The sequence below is a fragment of the Anabrus simplex genome, chromosome 1 (assembly GCF_040414725.1).
Source record: "Anabrus simplex isolate iqAnaSimp1 chromosome 1, ASM4041472v1, whole genome shotgun sequence".
Classification (NCBI taxonomy): Eukaryota; Metazoa; Arthropoda; class Insecta; order Orthoptera; family Tettigoniidae; genus Anabrus; species Anabrus simplex.
The window spans coordinates 446,352,085-446,379,244 of NC_090265.1; the positions used below are offsets into that span (position 1 = coordinate 446,352,085).

The window sequence follows — 27,160 nt, forward strand, 5'->3', positions numbered from 1 at the left end:
CTATGCGTTTTTCACTCCCGACGTATCTTGCTCTTCATCACTTAGTGACGTGTGTCTCGATTTGATATGTCGATCGAGATCTCTTCTTCTAACCAGTATTTTTCCACATAAGTCGCACCTGAAATTATACAACGACACTTTGAAAACAACTGTGAATATAGATACTTTGAGTCTAGTTAAATCTTAGGAAAATGATTTATTGGTGCTCATTATTTCATCAACAAATCACACAAGTCTATGAATTCTATCAAGAAATTTCACATAAATAGAGGTAATAGAATTTTGGTATTTCTTAGGCTTCTCGCGCACTGGCAACATTTTATCGCCGCCTACTAGCAACTGTTTTTAATTGCGCTGAAAACGGAACCCATTGTCTTATATTGAAACCTGCGCATCAGTGATTAACTGTGCTAACTTAAACATTTTCTCATGTTCTATTCTGAGGGTGGAGAAACTGTTGTCGGTGATAGCCGCGATGCTTATATCAAAGAAATTGAGAGACGACCAGTTATATACATTGTTGAAAAGGAATTTTAGATCACGAAATTATATGTTCCCAACTAAATTGAGCGAATTCAAAGTGGGATGGGATTTGGACTATTATTTATTTATTTATTTATTTATTTATTTATTTATTTATTTATTTATTTATTTATTTATTTACTACTTGCTGCAGTACCCGGCGTTACCCGGATAGTTAATGGATGTTCAGCCTTAGGACTTGTATTGTCGTTAATTATGTGTAAAGTGAATTTTTGTAGAATTCCGATCTATTATGTAGTTTTAGAGTTACATGTATTCATAAACTTAATCATTTTGGTTGTTTTCTGTCTCATTACTTCTCACTGCCCTTGCCGTCCGACTCGTTGGCTGAACGGTCAGCGTACTGGCCTTCGGTTCAGGAGCTCCCGGGTTCGATTCCCGGCCGGGTCGGGGATTTTAACCTTAATTGGTTGATTCCTACGGCACGGGGGCTGGGTGTATGTGTTGTCTTCATCGTCATTTCATCCTCATCACGACGCGCAGGTCGCCTATGGGAGTCAAATAGAAAGACCTGCACCTGGCGAGCCGAACCCGTCCTGGGATATCCCGGCACTAAAAGCCATACGACATTTCATTTTTTTACTCCCCTTGCCTATGGGATTGTACTTTGATTTAGACGACATCCGGAATGTCAGTGTTCATCCCAACGACCCCCCAAAAATATGAGTTCTAAAATAATATTGGTTGTTTTCGATTATTCTTACATGTCATCGCCAAACCTAGGGGTGCTAGGGGTTTATCACATCTATAACACATTTTTTCAAGATAGTAAGTGTGATGTGTTGCCCAACAGGATAATGCTTGCCCACACACTGCGCGTGAAACTCAACGTGCTCTACAAGACGTGCAGCAACTTCGCTGGCCAGCACGATCTCCGGACTTGTCTCCCATAGAGCACGCGTGAGATATGATGGGACGGCAACTGACACGTGCGACTCGTCAACCCACAACTCTTGCAGAACTACGTGAACAGGTCGAGCAGGCGTGGAATAATGTATTCCAAGACAGTATTCGCCATCTGTTTGATCGATCGGATGCCAGAATCAGCGCCTGCATTGCCGCCCGTGGAGGATACACCACGTAATAACATGGGAGTTTCAGCATGGATCGACACCTGGTACCTCAGTACCGCTTGAGCTATTGATCTGTAAATGTAACCATTTCATATAATCGATATGCACTGTTTCAACAATAAATCTTGAGTGAAATGGAAAACTCTAAGAGGGTGTACTTTCTTTCCGGCAGTGTATTTACCTATCTACATACAGGTTTTGAGATTCTAATGCATTAAATTAAAATGTTTGTGGTAATTATGTAAAATTAATGAAAACAACTGATAAGTTAAATAAGGAGTAAACAATAATATAATTATTACGGCAATAATATGTTATGTTTACATGGCAGAGAGCTTCACTGTCATCCGAATGTTTGGGAGGTGGCAGTATCAGTTGAAATGCACGAGTGTCTCAATTCAAAGTGTGTGCGAAGGACCGGCGGATGCAGAGTCGGCCTCGGCCGTGGCGGTGGCCATGGGTGGAATGTGGCTCGACATTTTTGGATTCGGGAGACGAAGAGAGGCTGGTTCCCACCGTCGGGTATCTTGAGGATGATTTTCCGTGGTTTTCCGTTCTACTTCACTAAGGCGAATGTCGGAACAGTTCCTAGTGTAGGTCACGGACATCACATTCACCTCTCCAAACCTCATTGGCCTGGGAGAAGGCGTCACATTTTGTAGTAGCAGCAGCAGCAGCAGCAGCAGCAGCAGCAGCAGTGCACGATGTTTGGTGTGTGTGGAGTGTAGTGTAAGGCATGGCTAATCGTGTGGACCGAGACGGGGTGGACAACGGGCAAGCAGTTGTCGTCTTATGAAGCCACTAGTGCACTTGCGCGGCATCAAAAAGGCTACCCTAAGAGGAAAACAACCTCAGGGCAGTATCGTTTTGTGCGTCTAATAGGTCTCTGAAACCACCAAATTACAGCACGAGCACTACAGGCAGCTCCACAGCAGTCTTCTGGAGTACGAGTTAGTGACCAAATAGTCAGAAACAGGCTTCAAGAGGCAATTTAATATCCCAACGACCTGCTGAAATATCTGCAGTGCACAGACGACATTGTGGCAGGAGACTACAGTTTGGTAGAGGTTAACTGCTTTGGCAGCTAAAACCGTTCTCAGATGAATACCGTTGGCGTTATATCGTTCAGATGGTCGTATGCAAGTCTCGAGAAGAAGTGGTGAGCGATTTTACCCGGCAGCTGTTGATTATGATCTGTTATGGTGTGGGCAGACATGGAGAAAACGTGCGGAGCGATTTTACCGGAGAGCTGTACAATCTATCGTTGCTTATGATCTGGTATAGTGTGGGCAGGCATAAATCTTGACATGTCCGTCTCCATGGCTAATGGTTATCGTGCTGGCCTTCGGTTCAAGAGGCCCTGGGTTCGATTCCCTGCCAGTTAATTCCAATGGCTGGGGGACTGAGACGACTGGGTGCATGTGTCGCCTTTAACATTAGAATTATGTAGTTATTAATTGCAACATGTTCATTAACAAGTATAGAAAGGAAAATACGAAATAACGGTTGGCTCCGTGGTCAAATAAGAACGAAGGCCAACATTTTTAAATAAGGTCTTGACATGAAACTCGATCTCCTGATCATTTGTTGGGCGGAATTCTTCTTACGGGTACTTGTTAATAGTCTACGGTCTGCTTTCATGGCCTAGATGTGTATTGATGAGACGAAGACTTGTGTTTTGCAAAGTGAACAGTATCTTTAAAAAAGCGTTAAAATTAGTTTGTGGCTGTAAGATACAGCATTGGAGAAATAATCTGGATCATGATACCTTGTATCGATGGTACGGACTCTGAGATTTTTGTATCGTTACACGAATTTATCGAAGTGTGTCGCTTTTGAACTTCGTCGTTGTCTGTCATTTACTACAAATGGTAGCAAAGTCGCCATCGTCTTGAGTCGACAAAGAATGAAAGAAAGAAAGAAAGAAAGAAAGAAATAAAGAAAGAAAGAAAGAAAGCCATATTCTCCCATGTACTTTCATTTCAGGATTAGCTTTGTTGTAAATATTTAAAGTTAGGGAAAACTTTACAGTATTTTTGTACACTTAAGCAGGGTCGATGTTTATTTTATGCTTACGTTGACGATATGCGTATACGTAGATGCTAACAGAATAGAGATGGTTTATTTAAATTCATTGTGGATGAGTTATTTTAGAAGAGTAATCTATGTGCAGTTTCCGTCACTTTAGTAATTTTCAAGGGGATTAAGTAAGATGCACCAGAACACAGCCTCATGTACACACCCTGGGAGAGAAGGATGTTTATGCTCCATTAAAATTTAATTGGAGGGATCCATTCTTTGTGAAATCTGGTGCCCGATTCTCCAGATATTATTATTATTATTATTATTATTATTATTATTATTATTATTATTATTATTATTATTATTATTATCATCATCTATTCATCTACTGTGAGATGAGAATAAACCGGGCGAGTTGGCCGTGCGCGTTGAGGCGCGCGGCTGTGAGCTTGCATCCGGGAGATAGTAGGTTCGAATCCCACTATCGGCAGCCTTGAAGATGGTTTTCCGTGATTTCCCATTTTCACACCAGGCAAATGCTGGGGCTGTACCTTAATTAAGGCCACGGCCGATTCCTTCCAACTCCTAGGCCTTTCCTGTCCCATCGTCGCCATAAGACCTATCTGTGTCGGAGCGACGTAAAGCCCCTAGCAAAAAAAAAAATGATGAGAATAAGGGAGATAAGTTACATGAAAAAGGCAATAGGGGTACAATATTAAGGCGTACTAGGCTAGATGAGGCACGGGATCGTTTAGCATTTCCTTCCTCACTAACAAGGGGACATTCCCTACTTGTCACCACCGATTTCGCTCAAATTTATAGAACGTGCAGGGCTTGGCTAGAAATGAAAGTACCCAAAGTGGTAACTCCAGATGGCCAAGCGCATAGAAAATAAAAATAAATAAAAATGTTGACGCGGCTCTCGCACCGTATAAGCCACTTAAGTTAGTGCGCACGCCGAGCAGTTGTTGGCGTAGTGGTGAGAGCTCGGACTGGTAATTCGATGGTCGTGGGTTCGACTCCCCGTGTGGGCAATATTTTTCTCAATTTTTATATTATTCGTTTATTTTAATTTATCTTCATCATCATCATCTGGTTACCCTCCAGGGTCGGCTTTTCCTCGGACTCGGCGAGGGATCCCACCTCTACCGCCTCAATATTTTTATTTTTATTTTCTATACGCTTGGCCATCTGGAGTTCCTACTTCGGGTACTTTCATTTCTAGCCAAGCCATCTGGAGTTCCTACTTCGGGTACTTTCATTTCTAGCCAAGCCCTGTATGTTCTATAAAATTGAGCGAAATCGGTGGTGACGAGTAAGGAATGCCCCCTTGTAAGCCAGAACTCTATGCGTAACTTCACAACATTCAGAAGCACTAATGGTCTGAATAGTCGGCACAAACCGTACCTCAGGAGCTTCCATAATGTCACAGCCATGAATTGGTGTGAAACTTAAGCTAAAGCTACGGTAACTTTTCTTCTTCTTCTTAATCTGTTTATCCTCCAGGGTCGGCTTTTCCCTCGGACTAAGCGAGGGATCCCACCTCTACCGCCGCAAGGGCAGTGTCCTGGAGTTTCAGACTTTGGGTCGGGGGATACAACTGGGGAATGACCAGTACCTCGCCCAGGCGGCCTCACCTGCTATGCTGAACAGGGGCCTTGTGGAGGGATGGGGCGATTGGATGGGACAGGCAAGGGAGAGGGAAGGAAGCGACCGTGGCCTTAAGTTAGGTACCATCCCGGCATTTGCCTGGAGGAGAAGTGGGAAACCACGGAAAACCACTTCCAGGATGGCTGAGGTGGGAATCGAACCCACCTCTACTCAGTTGACCTTCCGAGGCTGAGTGGACCCCGTTCCAGCCCTCGTACCACTTTTCAAATTTCGTGGCAGAGCCGGGAATCGAACCCGGACCTCCGGGGGTGGCAGCTAATCACGCTAACCACTACACCACAGAGGCGGACTACGGTAACTTTTACGAAGCGAATACTTCATTCGTCTTGGACATCGATTTCAACCTAAGTAGATGTCCCACGTTGAACAAGATAATATGAGGGAATGATGATGACGTGACAAGTTCTCATGACAGACACTAATTATATATAATTATTAGAATAATATAATATTATAATATAATTATAACATTATAATAATTATTAGTAACATAAATACTAGCATGTGGTGCTGAGACGTTCTGTTACGGTTGAATAAAACGAGTAGAGGAAACTCTTGATTGATTTATTTTTATCTATCATACAACTTGGTAATATGAATAACAAGTGGCTAACTTATGTACTTACTTATAAGGCGTTTCTCCTTCTGCGTGTAATCTGACATGTTTGTTGAGATTACTTGGGTCACCAAAAGGTCTCAGACAATACTTGCATTTGAGAGGTTTGTAGCCAGTATGAGTCCTGCAACAAGAAATTTACTTTAGTAGGTTCGAAGTGCCCCAAATAACCCACCATGTTCTAAAAATCAAGCGATGGTTCATTGATTTATGTGCATTTTACCGATCGTTGTATTTTTAGTTTATGAGTGTTGTTTATAGGCTCTAGCTTCTTCTTGCAACCTGTATACAATATTCTAAACTGTAACTGATTAATAATGATATTATTTATTGAGAACTGGAAACAATGCGGGCGTGAGATTTCTATGAACACTTCCTGAATACAAGTATGACTGAAAATATATTATCTGTAGTAATATAAGGAGAGCTCTCTTGGAAATTCACCACGAAGTTCACTCAAATGACTTAAATAGAGTTACAAAGCTCTTGCTTATGTTGGCACAAATATTTTAAAATAAAAACCAAAGAGATTTAACCGTTAAACAAGAATCAAATACAATATCCGGCAAAAATATCCAAGCATTCAATGAGTGACGACTAGTTTTATTAAAACGAGTCAATTGTGTACATAAAAAATTCCAACAGTTATCACGACGACACTAGGATTCGCAACGAAGTTTCGTAACTGACTCTTATTTGAATGCGCATGTGTCATTGCAGTTGTGGCACTAAGTTATGACACTAGCAACTTTGGATACTTCTAAAATTTTTGTAAAATCAAACTAGTAATTTGGGTGTTATAAACGTTGTGATCCGCTATTTGGTTTGCAAAATGATTTGGGAATGCGAAGAAAAAGTCGATTTGTACGGAGTCCAAATCTATTTACGGGATTTAACGACGCACTACTGCACTTAAATCTATTCTGAATATTAATGTGCATAGCGTGACAGTAAGTTGACGAACTAAGAAAATTAGGAATACGTATACGAAATAATTCATGAAGATAAATAGTAAATCTAGTAGTGGCAGGGAAGAAATGTATAAACCGAGAACACCCTGGTCCAAAATTGCTGATTTCTTCCTGAGGAAAAAAAAGTTATTTAAATCTAGTAATATATACAATATATCGCATTAAGATATGGAGTTTCTATCTATCTCCTATCTTAATCTGTTTACCCTCCAGGGTAGGTTTTTCCCTCGGACTCAGCGAGGGATCTCACCTCTACCGCCTCAAGGGCAGTGTCCTGGAGCTTCAAACTTTGGGTCGGGGGATACAACTGGGGAGAATGACCAGTACCTCGCCCAGGCGACCTCACCTGCTATGCTGAGCAGGGGCCTTGTGGAGGGATAGGAAGATTGGATGGGTCAGGCAAGGAAGAGGGAAGGAAGCGGCCGTGGCCTTAAGTGAGGTACCATCCCGGCATTTGCCTGGAGAAGAAGTGGGAAACCACGGAAAACCACTTCCAGGATGACTGAGGTGGGATTCGAACCCACCTCTACTCAGTTGACCTCCCGAGGCTGAGTGGATCCCGTTCCAGCCCTCGTACCACTTTTCAAATTTCGTGGCAGAGCCGGGAAACGAAGCCGGACCTCCGGGGGTGGCAGCTAATCACGCTAACCACTACACCACAGAGGCGGACGATATGGAGTTTCAAGTACTTAAATAGTTGAATAGCCCTGTAAACCTCTGAAGTAAAATGCAGAGTATATAATGAAACTACAATATTCGCTAGTGTGTCCATGTAAACAGCGATCCATGCAATGACTTTCATAAAACCATTTGCGCGAAATTAGTAGCAAAAAATCTAGTGTCGTCGTGTATATGCATCTCCTTTAAATGAACATGCATTTTTCAGTTTACTTTTTCTTCATGTGACGACCTTTCGTCTTTAATCTGGTGAAAACAATGTCAGTTATAACCAATACCTCGAAATATATTATGTTTGCAATTGTACGTAACTTGCTACGCCGCATTCTGTCATAATTATGTCTTTTTGCTCATTTTCCGTAACTTTCATTTTTACGCTTGATTTTCATCACAATTCAGAATTTACTGAAAATATTTGCACGAAATTTTGCATGGTGCCTAGTACGCCTCATTTTGGTGCTGCCATTGGTTTTTGGGGTTTCCTCATAACCGCATAACCTTTGGTGATGCTATTTGAGAATCCAACCAGCCTCTGGGCTGATGACCTAACAGACAGACAATGCTGTAGGCTCTTTTCTTTACCCAATTAATTCAACTTTAAATAATAATTTGTAGCTATTGCAAATATTATGCAAACATTGATATGTAAGGTAACAATTAAGAGAAATGTGTGAATATCTTAGAAATGATATTCTTGATGTAAGTAGCTAACCTATTTCTGAAACAAAAATATCATATAAATATTAAATACATTCTAGTTCAATATAATAATATAATTTCTTGCGGCTGTTTCTAGCCGAGTGCAGCCCTTGTAAGGCTGACCCTCCGTTGAGGGTGGGCGGCATCTGCCATGTGTAGATAACTGCGTGTTATTGTGGTGGAGGATAGTGTTATGTGTGGTGTGTGAGTTGCAGGGATGTTGGGGACAGCACAAATACCCAGCCCCGGGCCATTGGAATTAACCAATGAAGGTTAAAATCCCCGACACGGCCGGGAATCGAACCCGGGACCCTCTGAACCGAAGGCCAGTACGCTGACCATTCAGCCAACGAGTGGGACGTAGCTCAGTAAAACCTATTTATAACGGCATCCAAGGGACCTGTTCAATTGTGTCGTTATAAATTGCCGTTTTAACAGAGATTTATCCTATCAATGATTTAGAACAAAACTTCATTAGCTCTTTTTTAGATTGTACATATTTTTAAAGCCTGACATTAAATTGCAAAGTTGAAGTACGTACAACGTAAAATACAGTATTAGATTTCACGGATGAGTTTCAGCTCTTACATTGCAGTAGGCCTATATTTATAGTACTCACGAGACTTCTTCATTGAGGAATAAAGATGAGTAGTTGTTTTACCTGTGCCCAGTATACACTTTCTAAATTACATTCCGTGTTCATAATTTGCGAAATAATTTCACTGCATCTTCCTCTAGCTTCGTAGAATGTATCCTCAACTCTGATGCCTTTTAAAGCCACCCACTGTTGGAATAGGCAGTACAGATTCCTCCTCTTCGTGGTCACAGTGCCCTTTATTCCTCACTTTACTTTATTATGTAATAATCTGCCCGAAATTAAAAGTGATTACGAGCATCTAGAATAGTACAGCAAGTTACACATAAATAGCCTACAGCGGTTATAAATGTTGGAGAAATTTAATATTAGAATGGAAGATTTATGTTTTGCAGACCTATAGTGCGTTAACATAAGAGTGCATGAAGATGATGCCTGAAGATCCTGATTGACCCATTCAGTGCTGTGAAGGCAACGGCCTGGACATCAATGTTGATTCTGAGTCTGTTGCGGAAGTCGACGAAGAAAGACGCAATCGTTCCCTTGACTCCGATGATATGTCAAGGTTTCTGAGGTGATGTTTATTAAAATAGTACAGGATACACTAACTGTATATATTTTTTCTCTTTGTCGACTTCTACTAGCTGTGTCGCATCAGTCTCGAATCTGATAGTTAGGTCGATTACATACCTGTTCCTTTTTTAGTCGTCTCGAAGGCAGTGATGTCTTCTCGACGAGTGCTGCCGGTAGATGATATGTCGTGGACGTCTTCATAGACGACGATACCAGAACATTTCAATTCTCGGCTAGGATTGTCGTCCGTTTGCGTTTACATTGTAACTAGGTTATCGTCTAGTGTTGCATAGTCACAAAGATTCAGAATATTACAGTCTATTTCTCGCAGCAATTCAAATAGCGACTGATTATCGTCACTGTCATTGACATAATCTTCAGCTTCAGAATGTTGAAGCGACAATAAGAATCTTAAAATTCTTTGGTTCTTAGAAAATCCTAATCTAAACTAACATTAAAAATTATGTTATAGGGTAAAGTTAGGTGTTAACCGTGGTATATGGTATTATTGTGATACTTTATTTGAACTTCTACCACGGTAATACTAAACGGGGTAGAGGGTCGGTTTGAAGTAGAATAGTTTCTTTGTACTATGGCCCTGCAGTGAGCATAATGGCGCCGTCCAAGAAGCCACAGACACATCGGGAGAGGAAATCAGTCTGTGAATTGGGAAAAGAAAATGGGTAAGTAGTATGTTAAATGTGTTGAAGTTAGTTTAAATTACGCCATATATTCTGTGTACGAACTTCACTAGGGTTATTCTACACTAAATACCATCTCAAGAACTTTGAAGTCGTGGGACTTTCGGTCGGAGCCAGGGACATGACTGTCTTTCTTTGTCAAGTTATGCAGAAGACCCAGAATTAGCAAAGATATCATCCATGTCGTTGCTCTCACAGCAGTGAAGATATCCATCGGGATGTTGAGACACAAATTTACAATCATCCTCATGTTAATGCAAGAAATGCGCCGAAAAAAGACACATTTCTTTAATTTTTTGGTATTGATATTTCATTTTCTTTGTTTATTAATGCTGTAAGCTATTATTTTAGCAATTTATTGTACTATTCTGGATTCTTGCGGTCACCTATAATTTCAGGCAAATTAATAAGAAGACTGAAGTGTCACGAGTGGCACCTCGCTGCATGCCTTTGATGTGTTTCGGTTTGTCTGTTAGATCATCAGCTCGGTGGTTGGTTGGATCTCCAGATAGTAAAACCAAAGGTTACGCGGTTATAGGGAAACCGCAATAACCAATTACGGCGCCAAAATGAGGCGTACTAGGCAGGATGCGGAGGAGTCAGTTTGCCATTGCTTTCTTCACTGCGCAGACGATTACTACTGCACCACGACTGGGCCTATAAGTAGCACCTTTCATAATGCCCAGACGCGTAAGTCCTGCTCCAAATGCCATTAGTTAGAGCCACCCAGAATTCAGCAGCTTTCATATTGTCACAGCCGTAAATGAGTCTTTGGTGAAAGTTACCTTTTTCTCTGGCCTATGCCAAGAGACCGATGCAAAAATGCACATATCCATCAAAAAATGACAACAGTAACTTAAAAAATCGTTCACATACATTCCAATTGGCAGTTGCATATAGTCAATCAATTTCGTTTCCAGATCATACAAATATGAACGCAACATATTAACAGTCCAGAAAATTTGCAGTGAACATCAAGAACATGCCATATTACATATGTAGAATGGGCCATGCAGTCCTGCTTTATGCGACTTGTAATTTTGATTTGGTTAATGTTTAATTTGATTAGCCAGTTACCTTAATTAAAATCATTATTCATTTCCAATAATCCAGCATTACCCGACAAAGGTACCGAATGAAAGGTATGGGACAAAAATGTACGTATTTAGACTCTTAATTGGGCAACAGTGGTAAATATAGCTTCAAAGCAACCTGAGAACACTAACAGTAATACGTACCTTATGTGAATTTTCAGTCCATATTTCCTGGAGTAGATTTTCCCACAGTAGATACACAAGTGTCCTTGCTTTGATTTTCCTAAGTTGCTGACTAATGTTTCCATTTCCGCTGCGTTTGAGTGAAAGCTGGTGCTGTCCATTGGTAATTCTGAAGTCATGCCTAAACCAGATGGCAAAACATTCTGATGATATACTGGCTGCCCTCTTGGTGAAGAATAGGCATCTACTGATGTAAAACGTTTGTTGCTTAAGGGATATAGCAAGCCTGAATTGAATACTTGAGATGTTGGACTCGGAGTAGATTTATACACATAGTCCAAAGCCACAGTCTTTCTATTTATTTTATCTGTATTGGACTTGGTATTTTCAAAAGAAGGGTCAACTGAGGGGAGTGGTTTCTTACGCCAGTAAGGTTTAAAGGCTGAGTTACGAATATTAATTGACTCAGATAAGGGACACGACACCTGAGGCTGGGATGTAGAGGACAGATCTATTCCTTTACTATCATCATCTTGCTTCTGTTGCTCGTTTGATGAAGCAGATCTGCTTGAACATGCCTGATTGCTGCTTGAAAGGCGCAAGTTTAACGCCTGAAGTTCAAACCGAAAACCAGACGACAAATTTACTGGAAGATTCGTTTCTTTCGTTGGATAACTAGCAATTTTTCTGTCTGTGTACAAGTTGATTTGCTTTGCTAACCGCTTCCACAAATGTGATATTTTGAAATGTCCACATTGGAGAGCTAAGTGAATTTTCAGGGGATTAGGAATTTCGAAAAGTCGCCCACAGTTGTGACACACGTAGCGTTTCTCTCCTGAAACATAAAAAAATAACACTTAGCTTGTCTGAATTATTGAATGATATATTAAAGGCACATTATGATTTTATTTATGTGTTGTTGGAGTAGATTTTTATCCATTTTTGAGTTATGTAACGAAGAAAGATCATACAATAGTTGAGAATGATAGGGAAGATAATATAATAGAGAAGAGAAGGAAGAATTATATTATCTTTAATATTTTTCTTTTTAAATATTCAGAGCGAGGTATTTAATTAAGCTGCAGAGGATAGCTGTTTTGGAAATCTGTAGCATTATAAGAGAAGTGCTGAACAGTGATTTGAAAGGATCATATATGAAGACATTGAGAAGATAGAGTTTCACTAACCCTGGTTATTAAACCCGCCTGATGCAACTGAACACCGGAGAAACTTGGTCAAACATGGATGATAATAATAATAATAATAATAATAATAATAATAATAATAATAATAATAATAATACGAAGAAATTACATTGGCTTGCAAACTGTAAGACCGCATATTGACGAAAGGTTAATTAATATCTTTCTCTTAGCTTTCTGTGCATGCTGATTTGAAGACCATACCAAAATGACACAATTATTGCTTCATTTTGTGAAAGTTACCATCCCATCACTTGCTAATTATTGCATCATTTTGGGAAAGGTTCCAACCATCATACTGCATCATTTTGTGAATAGTACATCCATCATTTGGCAGTTATTGTACCATTTTGTGAAAAGTGGTATGTCATCATTTACCAATTACTGCATCATATTGTGGTAAGCACCACTTCTTCAATTGCCAGCCTGCATCATTTTGTAAGATACGCATACTATCCCCATTATTTGTATGAAGTTGAAAAGAAAACCAAAGCAAAACCATTTCAAACTCACCTCTCTTCCGAAACCCAGACGTCCCAACGCTTTGAGCCAGCCACATCAGTGGTATTGAACTGTTTAAAAACAAAAAACCTATTCAGTGAACTGCCTGTACGACAATGTGATACAGGTCGAGTCATACTAGACGAAATTCTGGTCAGCACTCTTAGTAATGAAACTGGGAACTCCGAGGTCACTGAAGGTTATAACTTTTATCGGGTTCTGTTACATATGGACATGAACAACGTGGTAAACTGAGAGATTTTCCGTCTTCTAAATTCCACTGAGCATGATTGGGTTCGAGTCCTTTATCTTGAGCCGGGCTTAGTGACTCTGACGGTAAAGGTTGGCTTTCTGAGCCCAAGTTGGCGGGTTCAATCCCGTCTCAGATCAGTGATATTTGAAGTTGTTCAAGTAGGTCAGATTCGTGTCGATAAATTTTCTGGCACGTAAAAGAATTCATGTGGGACAAAATTTTGGCACCTTGGCACCTAGCAGTTTGGAGAACGTAAAATAAATAACGTTATTAAACTTGAGGGCAAGAAGCTAGCTTATTAGTAGCGACATAGCAATGCCGAACATTCAGTCTATTTTATTCTTGCTCGAGAGTGAGAAAGGTCATAAACCTCATGGCAATGCTGATAATCAAACTGGTGGTAGCCTCGATGTATGAGCGTATAAACACATTCAAATTACTTTATTCAGCTTTCCTTTTCAGAAGAAAAATATCACATCTTGTTAAAGTAAAATGTTTTTAACAACATCACTCCACTCTAAATCAATATTCCTTCATTCCATACTTTTTGAAATTAATTTGTGGATCGAAATCTGGCATATAACGCTAAATTAATATTTACATATGGACATGAACCATAGTGCCGAGAGTGTCCGAGGACATGTTCGGCTCGTCTGGGGCAGGTCTTTAAAGGAACACCGGAAAACAAGAAAAACAATCCTGGACCAAAACGGAAAAAAATATAATTTGGATGAAAAATAAACTACAGGAAATATATCAAATCAGAGGAATACACAGATGCAATCAGAAAATAAAGAGATTCAAATTTTACAGTCACTTTTAGAGAAATGGCTAACAAGAGGCTAACAACGAAAATTCTAAACCAAGCACAATCCCTAAGAAACCATAACAGTTGGCTATTAGAAATGAGAAAAGATCTACAAGAAATTTAACAAAGAAAATATGACATGGAATAAAATTCAGAACCCTAATGAACAAGAGAACGCAAAAAGAAACTCAGCGAACGGATGAAGAGTTACTAAAAAAGAAAGAATCAGAGTGCTCCATGGAAAAGAATTATGGAAATACTCAAGTGACTATATGATACTATGTTTAACAGAAGTCATCAACGGAATATGGAAAACAAACAGTTTACCATCAGAATGGACATCTGCATTAATACATCCACTACATAAAAAGCAAAGAAAACAGATCTTAACAAGTATAGGAGAATCTCCCTCCTGCTTGCGACCTACAAGATCTTGTCCAAGGCACTTTTAAAATGAGCAGAAGAAATACTCGACTCACAATTAGGAGTGTATCAGGCAGGATTCAGAAAGGGACGGTCATGTGCAGAACAAATATTAAACTTAAAGAACATAATAGACATGAGGAAAATCAGAAACTTGAAATATGTACTGTAGTTACTTTTGTGGATTTTAAGAAAGCCTTTGACTCAATTGACAGAAAATGTACTAATTGACATTATAAAGAAATTAGAACTTGATAATAAAGCAACCGAAATAATTAAATCAACATTAATAAACACAACATCCAAAGTAAAATTTAGGGGTGAGATCTCAAAAGCTTTCGAAATAAAGTCATGTGTAAGACAGGGAGATGGTTTGTCACGTCTAATTTTAAAGGTAGTTAAAACAGGGAGGAAAGCAATTGATACTAAAGGTATTCAACTAGGAAGAAATCCAAAGATTTTCCAGCTTTTGCGGATAACATGGCATTAATTACCGACTCACTAGAAAATTCTCAAGAACAAATCAACGAATTGCAAAAATAAGCATCAAAAGTAGGATTACAAATTTCATTTGATAAAACTAAGTTCATGATAAAAATCAACGAACCCCGCCAACATATCACAATTCATAACAACTCAATATGCAAAACAAATTGATTTAAATACTTAGAAGAATGGATAACGAACAACGCAAAAAAATAGAAGACAGCCATAGAAACTAGACTACACAAAATGGAAAGGATGTTTCACATGACAAAAAATATATATAACAAAAAATCTTTATCCTGGAACACGAAATTAAGACACCACCAAACAGTGGTCAGACCCGAAAATCTATATGCAGCAAAAACACTTAAATTAACTAGAACTGGAGATCTCGAAAAACTAGAGAAAGCTGAAAGAATAATTTTGAGAAAAATGCTGGGAGCTACAGTAAAAAACAAACAAACAATAATGCAGAATACATGTTAAGGCCAAAGAGAGAGCTATATTTGAAAACAAAAAGGAAACTGATGTAATGGGGAAGAGAAGACTACAGTTTTTTGGACACATTTATAAAACGGAAAGCAATAGACTAACCAAATAGATCTTCAATTTATTGAACAGTTACAAATTCAAACCCACATGGTTTGTTACAAATGAAAAAGATATGAAGAACGCTGGAATTGAAACAGACAAAATAGAAAACAGATTTTTTTAGGGAAGTAACTCAAAAGGCAAGATTTCAGGAGAGGAAGAAACCGAAAACTAAGAAGAAAGTGGACTCAGTAAGAGAAAGAACGACACTCTCGAAGGATGAAGGAAATTTGGAAGCAAAGGAAATCGAATACAATGAAAAATATCCAAATTTGATTTATCGTACCCTCCAAATGGGTTATTCGAAAGAACAACAACAATAATAATAATAATAATAATAATAATAATAATAATAATAATAATAATAATAATAATAATAAGAGAGGAAAGAAAGAAAGATCCTACACACCATGTTTGGCCCAAACTACAAAAATGGCATCTACATTAGAAAATACAGGCAAGAAGTATAGTCTAAGATAGAGAAGGTCACGGACACAATGCGTAAAGGCAGAGTTCGCTTCTACGGTCATATACGACGGATCATCGACTCTCGATGGACGAAACGTATCTTCAATATATTTGACTCAAAACCAAACACGGGAATGCCATGGTATGTTAATGTCAAGAAAGATCTTAAAGAACTGGGCCTACAAGCAGAAGATGCACAAGACGGAAATCTCTTCAGAGCAGCCATCAAGACTTTTGGGACTTTCCGGGACAAAAAACGCGCAACTGGCGCTAAATGGACAGAAGAATGTCGTGCTAAACACAGTGAGCTAATGAAGACGATGTGGATCAAGCGAAAAATGAACAAATGTTAGAATGTAAAGTGAGGCTTATCGTGGTCCCTAGTTGTCCGATTAGGAAGTTGAATGAATAATAAAAATAAAGTTATATGCTTTACGTCCCACTAACTACTTTTACAGTTTTTGGAGACGCCGAGATGCTGGAATGTTGTCCCGCAGTTCTTTTACGTGCCAATAAATCTACCGACACGAGGCTGACGTATTTGAAACCTTCAAATACCACCGGACTGAGCCAGGATCGAACCCGCCAAGTTGGGGTCAGGAGGCCAGCACCTAAACCGTCTGAGCCAATCGGCCAGGTAATAATAATAATAATAATAATCATAATAATAATAATAATAATAATAATAATAATAATAATAATAATAATAATAATAATAATAATAATAATAATAATAATAATTTGAACACGAATAAGAATCATAACTATTAAGCATTTTAACTTTAGCTAATTATATCTTCATCACAGTACTCTAGGAATCAAGGTTTATTGTAAACTGTGTATTTAACCTGTTTTTTGAGCACTGTATATTTAGCCTAATTAATTTACAGGTTTATGTAATTCCGACATCTGATCTGACAGTCTTGTTCTATTCGAACATTCCCATTTCCACACCAGTAAAATGCTGGGGCAGTATCTTAATCAAGGCCAGAGTCGTTTCCTTCCCACTCTTACCGAGCGAGTTGACCGTGCAATTAGGGTCGCGCAGTTGTGAGCTTGCATTCGGGAGATAGTGAATTCGAATCCCGTCATCGGCAGTCCTGAAGACGATTTTACGTGGTTTCCTATTCTCACACCAGGCAAATGCTGGTGTTGTACCTTAATTAAGGCTACGGCCGCTTCCTTCTCAATCCTACTCCTTTCCCATCCTTCCGTCGCCGAAAAGTTCGATGTGTTAATGTGACGTTGAACAAGTAGCGAATGAGATTTCCACTCCTAGCCTTTTCCTGTCCCATATCAGACTTATCTGTGGTACGTTTTACCCTTTACTTGTGAGTAATTATGTGTTTCATTCGTTGTTTTCCCGTTCTTTGTCGTCTTCTTGAGATTGTATAACCATACTGTCAGCAGTTTGGAGGATGGGTTTGAAAATAGCTACTTATTTTATTGCTTACGCCAGAGTTTCATACTCCTTTGCTACGGTCTATTGAAATTACCTCAAAAGTCAAAGCTTCAATATTTTCCTGGCATGAAGTTCGAAATGTTACCTGAAACAACAATACATTTTATTCACATCGATATGACGTACGAAATAAATGATTCGATAACGTAACACTATGCCATGACAAGTGTGTGCACTATAGAGGATGGCTTCCCTGTCTTACATTCGTTAGTAGGCTTCTATGTTCATGTCAGTCATAAAATGCTCCGACAGAATTAGAGCTATGGGAGTATGAAGGACATCTTCAACGTTATTAATAGACATGCAGTATGAATGATTAATAGCCTCTAAAGAATACGCACAGCAATATTGAATTTGATAATTGATAATTGCAAAACTTCATATTACCGAGCTCGATAGCTGCAGTCCCTTAAGTGCGGCCAGTATCCAGTATTCGGGAGATAGTAGGTACGAACCCCACTGTCGGAAGCCCTGAAAATGGTTTTCCGTGGTTTTCCATTTTCACACCAGGCAAATGCTGGCGCTTCCTCCCCACTCCTACCCCTTTCCTGTCCCGTCGTCGCCATAAGACCTATCTGTGCCGGTGTGACGTAAAGCAACTAGCAAAAAAAAACCACTTCATTTTCCTTCTAGAAATGTTATCCCAGTACCAGTAGGTAATGTGAAGAAATAAATAGGGCTATACGTATGATTGAATGTAAAATGTAGCGAGAAGATGTACTCAACTAAATAGATTTAAATTAGGTAAGAGTTAAGAATTTGCGAAGAGGGGAAGAACATGCGGTCGATTCTCTATCAGGATATCGAAGAATTTAGAAATAAAATTGCCACTTTTGGAGAGCCACATAGCCCCGAGGTTCACTTATCTACATTAAAAATGAGTACCAGATTAATTCTTAATGTAAAGGGAGCGGAGCATAGAGCTAAACACTCTATCCTACAAGGGCCTTCATGGCCTGTACGGAGATGTCTTTGCTTTCATTTTAGTACGAACGGAGGAAGTAGAGGTAAATACTCAGCATATTTAATGATAACGTCCGACACACTAGTGACGGACAAAGTGCGGCTTCACAAGTGATGAGGGGTGTGGAATTCTTTTTCTGTTTCTGCATGGTGATACGGTGTACACTGTACCCATCACGTCGTTGTGAGATACCAAATCACATTTGTAGAGTTATGGGTATAGGGATACCTATCACTGTGCTATCATTTTATACCACACACAACCTTGATTTGCCGTATGAACTCAAAGGAAAATACACCAATGCTGTCATAAGAAAATGACGCATGAGATTCTAAACATACAGTTCTCCTTCCAATCACTGACTGGATCCCAAACAGTTCTACTATCACTTGCCATAGACATTCTTGGCGACACTGAAGAGATATACTAAGGAAGTTAGGAGTAATGTAGTTACCCGTTGCTTTTCTCACTGAGCCCAAGGAATAGCATTACTAGCATCGCTCTTACTTCAGTCACTTTCAAATTGCCAAAGTCAAAGAGATTGAGACAAGTGAACGAGTGACAAATTTGTTCTAGTTTGTCCATACCGAAGGACATAACGCTCAGTAAACACCATGTATCATCACCAAAGGCAAACAAAATTATATAATTTTATTAATATTCGACGATTCAACTTGTTTCCTACATCGTCTGAGGAGGATTTGGTGATGTCAGGCACTGCATTGCAGTCATGTCTATACTATTACCTTGTATGTAAACATGTGGTGTCTTCAGACACCACCCTGAAGACGATGTCATGTCGATGATGTTACCTTGTTTGTAAACATGTGGTGTCTTCAGACACCACCCTGAAGACGATGCCATGTCGATAATGATGATGATGATGATGATGATGATGATGATGACGTTAACTACAGACGACGATAAGTCCATCCTGTTACCTTGTATGCAAATATTTGGTGACATCAGAAACTACACTACTGACGAAGGCAAGTCCATACTGTTACCTTGTATGTTGGCTGGGACGAGGAATGGTATGGAGACCAGAGCAAGTAGCCGTTCTGAGAACCAAAGTTGCAGCTCTTCTCCGCTCCTTATTGGCTTCACTACTTGAAGTAAGAGTTCCTTGCTGTTGGGATCTTTCGTTCGAAGCAGAGCATTGCAACTGTGACAATCATCAGCCAGGCGCACCTTCTTGACCCAAGACGCTGTCTTGTCTTGGGAATCGCGGGCGGTCAGCTTATTATTGTCCGATAAAGAGACTGTCACCTGTAATTTAATTAAAATTAAAATATAATTAATCCGGCACACAACAGGGCTCAGATGTCGCTAAACGTCCAAACACCTGCAGAGATACATTGCAAATTTTGATTAATACGCCACCTTTAATGGGCCACCATAAAATTAACAATAATGTGTGTAATACTAATTGTATAGATAATGTTTAATAATAATAATAATAATAATAATAATAATAATAATAATAATAATAATAATAATAGAAAAATACCTTCAGTAAATTGGCAATTCGAGATCGATTCTAATTCAAAAAAGCAGTCAACAACCACCATTTTGCTGAGAAAATGAATACCAGGACCAATAAATCATGGACTGAAGAACGGAGAAATGTTTTCAGTGCCCAGATGAAGAGATTTTGGGAGGAGAAAAAAATCAGCATCAGCTAATTAATTTCTATCGCGGTCCACAGATGGACATAGCGCTGTAAAAGAAAGATATAATAATAATAATAATAATAATAATAATAATAATAATAATAATAATAATAATAATAATAATAATAATAATATTGATAAACACTAGGTCGTATACAAGGACTAAAAACATTTATGACTGTACTAAAATACGAGTTTAAAGGACATTAACTAACTACGTGTTGTCTGATAATTACATTTATATCATTTAAACCTGTCTTAATGACCATTGTATATTTAATTATAGTCCGACTCGTTGGCTGAATGGTCAGCGTACTGGCCTTCTGTTCAGAGGGTTCCGGGTTCGATTCCCTGCCGGGTCGGGGATTTTGACGTTCATTGGTTAATTCCAGTGACCTGGGGGCTGGGCGTTTGTGCTGTCCCCAACATCCCTGCAACTCACGCACCGCACATAACACTATCCTCCACTACAATAACAAGCAGTTACCTACACATGGCAAATGCCGTTCACCCTCATCGGAGGGTCTGCCTTACAAGGGCTGCACTCAGCTAGAAATAACCACATGAAATTATATTATATATTTAATTATGCAGTCGAAACCGGCTATAGCGACTCCGAAGAAACTGCCAATTAACGGTTGTTATAGGGGATAGTCGTACAAACCGATCTTTTTTTTTAAAATTGTTTCTAGAAGTGTCCTATCTGTAAGTTTTAGGCTGCACACTTACACGATAATGTTAAAACTTCAAAAAACATAAGTGAAATATGTACTGAATTTGCAATACAATATTTGTGGAGTGGGGCTAAGGAATTTTTCTCCTAATGTTTACACAGTACGTACAGCAATGATATGCCAGCAAAATATAAAAGAAGTAGCAGCAATATAAATTGATCAGTAATGTCACACACGGTCTTGGCTAATGAATGGGATGCCCTCTCTATCCTTCCAAATTGTAAAAAGATTTTAGTATGATACTTCCAGTTCCTTCCGGATGCTGACGTTCGTTAATCCATTTCGTTATCTCCTTATTATACGTGACATTTCTTCAATATTAAAGATTTTCGCTTTCATTTTGTGACATCTTCAAAGCGATGATTGCCTTGATTATGTAACAGATGACTGATTTGAAATCTACTGAAAACAAAAGTTAAGCTTTACTTTCGAATCAGCAATCCCCAAACACGTAAACAACAAAAATAAGCATTGGACGTTACAGTCAAAACATTTCTTCGGAAACGTGATAAAAAAGATTCGCCGTTTTATACGATATGTCGTAATAAGCGATGTCGTACTAGGGGATTTTTAAAATACAGTGTTTATGTAGGATTTAGACGGGACCGTTAGATTTCGGCATTGTCGTTAAAAGCGATGTCACAAAAGCGGTTTCGACTGCACTTATTCAGAATGTTTATGTCACAGTGGATATGCATTTGAAATACTATTGTTCACGTAATGACATTTAATAAGAATGTAGTCATTTCTGAAGTGGATCACTGAGGTCCAGAATGTATTTTTTTTTTTTTTGCTACTTGCTTTACGTCGCACCGACACAGATACGTCTTATGGCGACGATGGGATAGGAAAGGCCTAGGAAGTGGAAGGAAGCGGCCGTGGCCTTAATTAAGGTACAGCCCCGGCATTTGCCTGGTATGAAAATGGGAAACCACGGAAAACCGTCTTCAGGGCTGCCGACAGTGGGGCTCGAACCCATTACCTACCGATTACTGGATACTGGCCGCACTTAAGCGACTGCAGCTATCGAGCTCGGTCCAGAATGTCTAGAGCACCGCTGTTTCATGCTGACTTTTGGCCAATGTTCAAGGGAACAGTCTCGAGATAAAAAATGGATAATGCGGTCATTTTTAATGGAAAACATAATATGGTTCTGGCACTTTTAGGCAACGATTCAGCAGATAAAATTACATCAAACTTTGTTTTTCTTTTGTGCAAATTTCCAGTTTTACATGTCGAATGTCAATTTTCTTCTGTAATATTCCGTTGTTTACAAAAATTTTACGATGCATGCAATCATAGTTATATTAGAAAAACCTGTGGATCATAAGATATTTAATGTGGTAGGGGCCGCTATATCCAAAATGTTGATACAAAAGGAAATTTATTAAATATAATATGAAAATGAAAATACACAGCCTGTTTCCAGTCATTCGACCGGGTCAGGGATGGAATGAATGAAGGTGAGGACAGAAAATGTGCCGGCTGCCGAAGCCTGTCGCACTCCTCTGGGGCAGTGATAAATGGCTGGTAGATGAAACGAAATGTTAATGGAGAGTGTTGCTGGAATGAAATATGACAGGGAAAACCGGAGTAGCCAGAGAAAAACCTGTCCCGCTTCCGCTTTGTCCAGCACAAATCTCACATGGAGTGACCGGGATTTGAACCACGGTATGTGGTGAGAGGCCGGCGCGCTGCCGCCTGAGACACGGGGGCTTCTTATTAAATACAATATAATTATATATATTACATACTTACTGGAAGAGGGTTTAATCGTAGGCAGTGATAGCAGGCTTACTTTTCGCATCTTCATAACTACCATAGGAAAAGACTCATTACATCTGTACTTGGTCGTCGCAACACACTCCACCACAGGACACTACATGTTAATATGTTATACGTTAGTTCGTAACTCTACCTCACGAGAAAGTGAAATATTATAGTTATCCTTTCATTTAGCCTGTAAGTTAGTTTGTAACTCAACCTCACGAGAAAGTGAAATATTATAGTTATCCTTTCATTTAGCCTGTAAGTTAGTTCGTAACTCTACCTCACGAGAAAGTGAAATATTTTAGTCATCATTTCAGTTATAATTTAGATTGTAACTCTGACTTATGATGATAAAGTGAAATATTGTAGTTGTCTTTTCAATTATTTGTAACTGTACCTTATGATAAAAAGAAATATTATAGTTTTGCTTTTAATTATAAGTTAGCTTGTAATTCCACGCATGAGAACATTAAGCTCTTGTTATTATTTCAATTGCAAGTTAGTTCGTAACTCTATCTCATGAAGAAGTGACATAGTGTAGTTATATTTTCAATTATAATATAGTTCCTAATTCTCACTTATGAAGAAGTGACATATTATAGTTATCCTTTCAATTGTAGGTTAGTTCGTATCTCTCTACTTTATGAAAAAGTAAAATATTGAAGCAATTCTTACCTTTCAAGTTATTATAAGCTAGATCGTAACCAACCTCATGAGAAGAAATATAATAATAATAATAATAATAATAATAATAATAATAATAATAATAATAATAATAATAATAATAATAATAATAATAATTCAGCTAATTCTAATTTAACTTCATTTAGGCTGTCTGGGCGTCAATTTCGACGTTTCTTTATACTCTACCAGATAGCAGACTAAACACTCTTGGGCGATTTGTGGCTGAATGATAATTAATTCTGTCGGATAAACACTAAATGTGTCACCAGAGATCTTTTACATGCCGACATCATACGACTTGGAGTGACGAATGGACATTCTTTCATCCTTAAAAAATCCGACTACCTTTGCCGGAATTGAACTCGCGATCTTTACATCCGTAAGCCGATACCCTGCCCGCCTCTGTGGTGTAGTGGTTAGTGTGATTAGGCTGAGTGAACTCCGTTGTAGGCCTCGTGCCAGGAATCGAATCCGTGCCTCCGGATTGGCAGTTAATCTACTAACCACTACACCACAGAAGCGGACACTGGAGTATTAACTCAATATAAACATGATTTTCCACTTTCAAAAATCCGTAATTAACCTTAAAGATTCATTGTATTCTGGTATATGTGCAGGATGATCACATGTATCACTTCAGTTGTAATCAATACAAATGTTACAAAACATACAGAACAACACTCGCATAAAAACTTCCCTTGGAATATTGTTCTGAACATGATTTTTTTTTGCGGAAACCGGAATCATTGTACATCCACATCTCCCAATGTGAAAGAAGAAAGGAATTAAGGAAGAAGGGTCATCGACCTTGGTGATACCAAGTGAGTTGCTGCGTGGTTTGGGTTACGTAGCTGTCATCTTGAATTCGGGAGATAGTGGGTTTGAACCCCACTGTCGGCAGTTTGTTCTCCAGAGTATACCTGTACACCCAAGTATAACCCGTTGTTTTCACAATAAGTGAAAGTGCTTAATTCTTAGAAACGTTTCTGGATATTACTTAGTAAGTCCAATTGAACAACAAAACTTTATCCAGCAGAAAACATCTTTAAAATAATCTCAATGTGAAATTCGCTATAAAATAACATGATAGAGGCAATTAACGATTGTATTCGTATTTCAATTTCGGAAATCAATTTTGTGATATGCCGTGAGTGATTTACCTAAATGTTATTAATCACAACCCCTTACTTTGTGACCATTAATAAAAATCTGTTAAATGTTTAATATGTCATGATTATCGTGTTCTCCAAAAATAATCGTCCCTAGTAATCCCAAATAATTACAGTTACACCCATTACTTGTTCCACACACACGTTGCTTTACGTCGCACCGACACAGATAGGTATTATGGCGATGATAGGATATGAAAGGGCTAGGATTCGGAAGGAAGTGGCCGTGGCCTTAATTAAGGTACAGCGCCAGCATTTGTCTGGTGTGAAAATGGAAACCACCGAAAACCATCTTCAGGTCTTCTGCCGACAGTGGGGTTCGAACCCACTATCTCCCGAATACTGGGCATTGGCCGCACTTCAGTGACTGAAGCTATCGAGCTCGATCATTACCTGTTCTACAGGTTACGAGGAAGTATTCGTAAACTTGAATACAAGGGATTAATGATCAGGAAGTCTGCCCGAAGACTATATTATCATCAGCGAAGTACTACCACCACCACCACCACCACCACCACCACCACCACCACCACCACCACCAGCACCACCAGCACCAGCACCACCACCGCCATCGTAAAAAAAACCCGGCAAATTTTTAAGAATGTCTGCAGACGACCGATGATATCAGAATATTATTTATTTACACAGAAAAGCGCACAATGTGCAGGGGTATAAACTTAATCACTAAAAAGTTTTGTCAGAGAACACGGTCTCTTCGGGCACTCCAGTGCGTGGTAACGACCACAGAACTTCTCACACCATCGACATACACAGTCATGGTTCGGATCCCAGTCTCGTTCGCTCTGTTGAGTGGTGCGGTTGTACCTGATATCAGAATATAGGCTACTACTGGAGGATTATGCCTTCTCTCACGGTATTTCACTAACTATGGAAACATTAATTTATTTTCATAATATTTGTCATTTCTATAGTGAAAGCGTTTCAATATCGCAGATTTTATCGAAATGTATAGACAGGTAGGCTCCAATTAAATAGCTTCTGTCCTCTACAGTTTCAGAATCTCAGAAAGAAGGGACAATATTAACTATTATAAAATTTAACGAAGGCGATGCACAGAAGCATGCGTGATTGTGCAAGCAGTGATATATATTTAAGTGATAAATATTTAAGAAATAGCTAGGTAAACAATTATAAATAAACGTAAATATGAGGGAAACAATTGATAGGTAATCTGCCACCTTGGCGATCGCCCTAAATGCAGATCATTGATGAATGACTGATTGATTGTGATGGAAGATACAAGGTGAACTACACAGTCTACATATCGTTACATTTATTCAGCTAATAATTGGGATATCGCGAATAGCTAACGGACACGGTCAGAGACTCTGAGACCTGCACAGTCCAATAACCTTTCAATTCGGCGAATGTATAAAAGTACTACATTATTTCTTGTTTTGCAAGTTAATGAAAGTTTTGAATATTTTACACAGAATATTAAATAGTTAAATCGCTCTTCAGGCGTCTAGTCAATTAGTTGTTCTTCCTGCGTGCTTTCTAACTGAGTTGATATGCTATATCTAAATATTCACAAACAAAACATCTTAGACAGCATACTGTCGCTCAGTATTGTAAAATTATCTGTGATAATAGAGGACCTAGTGTTTGGAAACCATAAGGTCCAGTTAGCTAAATCTTCAAAAAAATAGGTTAGTTAATTTAGTAACTAAGGTGAAATAAATTACAGATATGACATGTAATAAGGATAATGAAAACATCCTTTATCATAAACACGACCTTTTGATATCGAAAACATTTGTGTTATTTTACACTTTTAATATTAAGCATGAAATATTTGTGAAACAATTGCAATAGGAATATCATTTTTTTTCTTGTTAATAGTACGCCTGACAATCTTTCATCGTATATGACGGTCTTGTTTAACAGATTTGCAAGTTAAGATTTCCCAGGGAATTTAATTAAATTTAAAATTGTTCACAACTTTCTATAAATTACTTATTTATCAGTAAAATTCTAGAGATTTATCATGCTAAACCTTTTTTTATTATAGGGAGGAAATATTACGTTGATGATCTACAGTAATGCATAGTTTCTGAAACTCTGAATGCCAAATTAATGATCGTGCCTGTAAGTATCAAGTGGGAAACATGTGGTATATTTTCTGGATATCACCGTCATATATGACAGTTGATTTCAGCATAAAGATCGCGTGTGATGAGATTCATATAAAATAACTTCATGCACACAAGCAACAAAGTAATTAAGCATCGATATGGTAAAGGAAAAAGTGCAATTCCTACCCATACCTAATAGATAATACCTATGCAATTGGTTACCATAACTGAACATCTCTTTAATTGTAAAATATGCAATTATTGCTGTACAACTCACATGTTCTAAGGTCCCTGATGACTTCTCCATCCTCTGACACATCTCTTCGACGGTGAAAGTTTCCGTTACGGTGTCCACTGGTATACACGCACCGGCTATAACCCTTGTTGTCGGCTCGTCATTACTGCTTGGTATCGCTCTCTGGGACGTGGATGTCGCTGTAGGGGTCACTACGGAACGTGACGTTGATGTTGATGATGATGCTCCCGAAGTAAAGTGTTGTGGAATGATAGGAAACAT

The 27,160-nt window shown here is 38.8% G+C and overlaps 1 protein-coding gene across 1 annotated transcript; it reads right to left on the minus strand.

Moving 5' to 3' along the window:
• On the minus strand, positions 1 to 27,160 carry Prdm13 (PR/SET domain 13). Its single transcript, XM_067146167.2, has 5 exons — positions 26,921 to 27,160; positions 19,525 to 19,786; positions 11,381 to 12,194; positions 5,936 to 6,049; positions 1 to 118 (listed from the first exon to the last, which is right to left on the minus strand). Exons 1-5 carry the CDS (start codon positions 27,158 to 27,160, stop codon positions 1 to 3), a joined length of 1,548 nt encoding a protein of 515 aa, XP_067002268.2.